This window comes from Austrofundulus limnaeus, unplaced genomic scaffold (assembly GCF_001266775.1).
Source record: "Austrofundulus limnaeus strain Quisiro unplaced genomic scaffold, Austrofundulus_limnaeus-1.0 Scaffold127, whole genome shotgun sequence".
NCBI lineage: Eukaryota > Metazoa > Chordata > Actinopteri > Cyprinodontiformes > Rivulidae > Austrofundulus > Austrofundulus limnaeus.
Genome location: NW_013952529.1, coordinates 146,044 through 150,535, shown reverse-complemented (window position 1 = coordinate 150,535; position 4,492 = coordinate 146,044). Strand labels below are relative to the sequence as shown.

Sequence of the window (4,492 nt, the reverse complement as noted above, 5' to 3'; positions counted from 1 at the left end):
AGATGAATGGATGGATGATGGATGGATGGATGATGGATGGATGGATGATGGATGGATGGATGATGGATGGATGATGGATGGATGATGGATGGATGGATGATGGATGGATGGATGATGGATGGATGGATGATGGATGGATGATGGATGGATGATGGATGGATGGATGATGGATGGATGGATGATGGATGGATGGATGATGGATGGATGATGGATGGATGGATGATGGATGGATGAAGGATGGATGATGGATGGATGGATTTAAAGCAGCAGGTTTCTGTCCTCCAGCAGAAACTGAAACAATAAAACAACAATTTAACAATTTCAGAGGAAAAAAATGATTTTTCTCTGATCTTCAGAGAATTTGATTCACATGATCAAAACTCAAATAAAAAAATTATTTTTAGGATATTTTTCACATGGTCTCTTCAAACGGACCAGAACCTCTTCAGAACCTCCTGAGAGGACGGACAAATAAAAATCATGGTTCTGAAAGAAGCAGCTTCGATGAAGCGATGAAGAGGAGGAGGAAGAGGCCGAGCTCATCTCTCCAGTCAGTCATTAATAATTCAGAACCTCTGCATGTCCAGCCGGGCCCAGAACCCAGAACCGAGCCCAAAATTTGCTTCAAACAGACAGAACTGGAACCCTGAGGGAGTCCGGTTCAGATACAAATATTTACATTTAAAGACAAACTCTTGGATTAAATGCTAAAATACTGAGTTCATCTGAGATTAAAACAGAAAAAACAAACAATCTTAAATTATGTGTCTCTGTTTTGCACTAAAATCAGATTATCACATGTTACAGTGAGAAACAATGTTAAAAATATTAAACTGAATTTGTTTTGATTCAAACCAGCAGGACTTCTGCTTCCTGTTTTTTATCAGGAGTTCATTAGAAACAAAATGAAAAGTCATGTCTGCAGTTTCCATCAAACCTCCGGCTGAATGTTCCTGATGTCATCCTTTAATCTATAATTTAAATCTGAAACGCTCCTCTCATGTTTCAGTATAATCCCTGCATCACTTCAGACTCATCACTTCTACCAACATCAAAAACCCCATTGTTCTCCACAGATTAGTCATGAACTCTGGGATCATTTCAAACAACAGAGACTAGAGGATTAGAGACGACATGTTGGAGGAACCAACGTCAGTTTTCTTCTCTGAAACCAGTCAGAACACGGGACAAAACCAGGCTTTTATTTTGTAGTTTTATTCTGAAACTCCAGGTTTCACGTCTGCAGGAAGGGTCCGTGGGGGCGGCCATGATGGAAACAAAGGAGGAAGTGAAGCATGCTGGGTAATGTAGAAGAATCTGCTGAGTCACTGGTTGTGGTGGTGAACAGGGGCAGCACACAGCAGAGGTTCAGGCAGAACTGCAGAGTAAAAAGTAAGCCTAAGACCAGAACTATTGACCAACTTTCTGCAAACCCTCCAGACCCGTTAAACCTCCTGATCCAGTTCCATTTCTTCAGGTTTTACTTCCAACCAGTCTTTTATAAAACGTAACGATGTAAAAACCTGAGAAGTGGATCCAAACCCTGCAGAACAGCTGGAGCATTTCAGTAAAACATCCTGATTATTCATGTGTTTGTTGCTCCGACCATCTTTCATCTTCCTAAATCAAAGCAGACACTTGTGTGTCAACAGAAGGAGATCTCTCCCAGCGTTTCCTCTTCAATTATTCAGAACCCTTTCAGGTATTCATGGGAGCGTGCAGCTCATTACTCCTGTCCGCTCATTTAATCCAGTTCAGCTTTAAACACTGAAGTTCACGCTGGATTCACTGGTGGTCGAGCAGAACCTGAAGGAGCAGAGAGTTTCTGTTTGCTCTGAGAGTCGAGGACAGGAAGAGACGAGGGCAAAGGAGTTCCAACTAAACCAGAACATTTACTCCATTCTTTGCATCTTAGTTAAAAACAAACAGATATTAAACAGAAAATACTTTGGGACAGGTTTGAGACATGTTTGGGACATGTTTGAGGCAGGTTTGAGACAGGTTTGGAACAGGTTTGGGACATGTTTGGGACAGTTTTGAGGCAGGTTTGAGGCAGGTTTGAGACAGGTTTGGGACAGATTTGGGACAGGTTTGGGACAGGTTTGAGACAGGTTTGAGACAGGTTTGAGGCAGGTTTGAGACAGGTTTGAGGCAGGTTTGAGACAGGTTTGAGGCAGGTTTAAGACAGGTTTGGGATATGTTTGAGACATGTTTGGGACAGGTTTGAGGCAGGTTTGAGACATGTTTGGGACAGGTTTGAGACAGGTTTGGGACAGGTTTGGGACATGTTTGAGGCAGGTTTGGGACAGGTTTGAGACAGGTTTGGGACAGGTTTGGGACATGTTTGAGGCAGGTTTGGGACAGGTTTGAGACAGGTTTGGGGCAGGTTTGTGAAACTAAGGCTCTGAGACGATTTCAAAACTGTCTTCAGAATTTCTCCAACATGTTAAAAAGCTGTCAGCTATTACCACATCAGACTTTCATGCATTGATTTGTTTTAATCTTCATCATTTCTCATCATGACGTGTAAAAGGCTGCAGACGGGTCAGTTGGATCAGTGTTAAAATGAAGCAGCTGCATCATCAAACACTTCTGGATGTGAAACTGGCTCGTGGATCAAACAGGATCCTGCAGCTCTGCTCTCAGAGGACACACCTCCTCCTTACAGATAAGAAATGCTCTGACCAAATGTTGATTTATAATTAGAACTGCTCACATTTTATCTTTACACTCGCTGCAGGACCCACAGCCCAGACTAACTGCTGCTGCTCCACAGAGAGCTGAGCTGTGAGGAGAAGCTCTGTGTTCACCTGTCGGTCTGCAGTCCCACCCTCACCTGTCGGTCTGCAGTCCCACCCTCACCTGTCGGTCTGCAGTCCCACCCTCACCTGTCGGTCTGCAGTCCCACCCTCACCTGTCGGTCTGCAGTCCCACCCTCACCTGTCGGTCTGCAGTCCCACCCTCACCTGTGCTCTGAACTCTGGGTACTGACTCTAAACAGATCCCAGACGTCTCCTCAGGGAGGTGTTCTGGACATGTCCAACAAGAGAGGACAGGTCCCAGGACATGATGGACAGATTATGTCTTTCAGCTCCTTTGAGATACCTTGATGTTCTCCAAGAAGAGCTGGAAGAGGATGGATGGATGGATGATGGATGGATGGATGGATGGATGGATGGATGGATGGATGATGGATGGATGGATGGATGGATGGATAGATGATGGATGGATGATGGATGGATGGATGGATGGATGGATGGATGGATGTCAGATGGATGGATGGATGGATGTCAGATGGATGTCAGATGGATGGATGGATGGATGTCAGATGGATGGATGGATGATGATGATGATGATGATGATGATGATGATGATGATGAAGAACAATCATGTATCCTCTGGTCGTTTATAAGATGAACCTCCGTCTCTTCTCTGCTCTGAACCATCAGAACCTTCTCTCCCTGATCCTTTGTTTGTTTGTTTGTTTGTTTGTTTGTTTGTTTGTTTGTTTGTTGACAAACAGCAGCAGCTGCGCGCGCAGCTCCAGCGTCTGAAAACAAAAGAAGAGGTTCTGGTTCTGGTTCTGGTTCGTTGGGTTCCTGTCTCCCCGCGCGGGACTCACCTCCACCATGAAGGTCTTCTCCTCCCCGAGCACCAGAACCCCCCAGAACAAAAGGAGCCCGCAGGTCCAGGAGAACCCGGGGAGCCTCCGGTTTGCTCCTCCGCCTCCTCCTCCTCCTCCTCCTCCTCCGGTCGCCATGGCTGAGTCCCCGAGATCTCCCCCTCCACCTCCTCCGCTTTCTTCCGGGGCTTTCCAGGCTCCTGCTCCCCGCTCCTCACCGGAGGAAGAGCTCCGAGCGCCCGGGCTTCATCCCGCCGCTCCGCGCCGCCTCTCCCGGTTCTGCAGAATCAGGCGGGTCCGTCTCTTCCAGCCGAACTGTTCGGGTCCAGGAGCAGCGGCACAGCTGCACGAGTCGGGCTGAGATACAGCAGGTTTGTCTCCTCCGGGTACCAGTGGGGAGGAGGAGGAGGAGGAGGAGGATGAGGAGGATGAGGAGGAGGAGGATGTTGTTGCAGTGGCGCGTTTCCTCCACAGGAGGCGCTGCTGAGCTGAGATCTGGTTTATTGTTTAAAACTCAAACAGAAAATCAGTCAAAAAACTCAAACTGATGAAATCATTCAGATCAAAAACGAACAAAATAAAAAAATAAAAACTGAGTCTCAGTTGAAGCTATAAAAACCTAAAATATCAGGAGCCAAAGATCAAATTAGCAAAAGAAAAAGATGAAAATATCTTTGATTTTCCTAAAAGTTAAAATGTTTCTGTTTGAAACAAAATCTGATACAAATTAGTTTGATTTAATCCAAAAAATTTAATTAATGTTTGTAAAGTTTTTAATGTTAACTCTGAGGGTCAGTGAGGGCGGGAGAGCATGTAACAAATATATCTTCATCATCGTGTGTGTGTGTGTGTGTGTGTGTGTGTGTGTGT

At 45.5% G+C, this 4,492-nt stretch overlaps 1 protein-coding gene across 1 annotated transcript in view; it reads right to left on the bottom strand.

Moving 5' to 3' along the window:
• Window positions 1-4,040, bottom strand: part of mmp24 (matrix metallopeptidase 24) — a gene marked incomplete in the record, with an annotated part of 25,285 nt that extends 21,245 nt beyond the window's left edge. Inside the window, 1 exon segment of the mRNA XM_014015298.1 lies at window positions 3,623-4,040. Within this exon segment, the coding sequence (XP_013870752.1) occupies window positions 3,623-3,760 (138 nt within the window).
• Window positions 4,041-4,492: the final 452 nt, after the last annotated feature.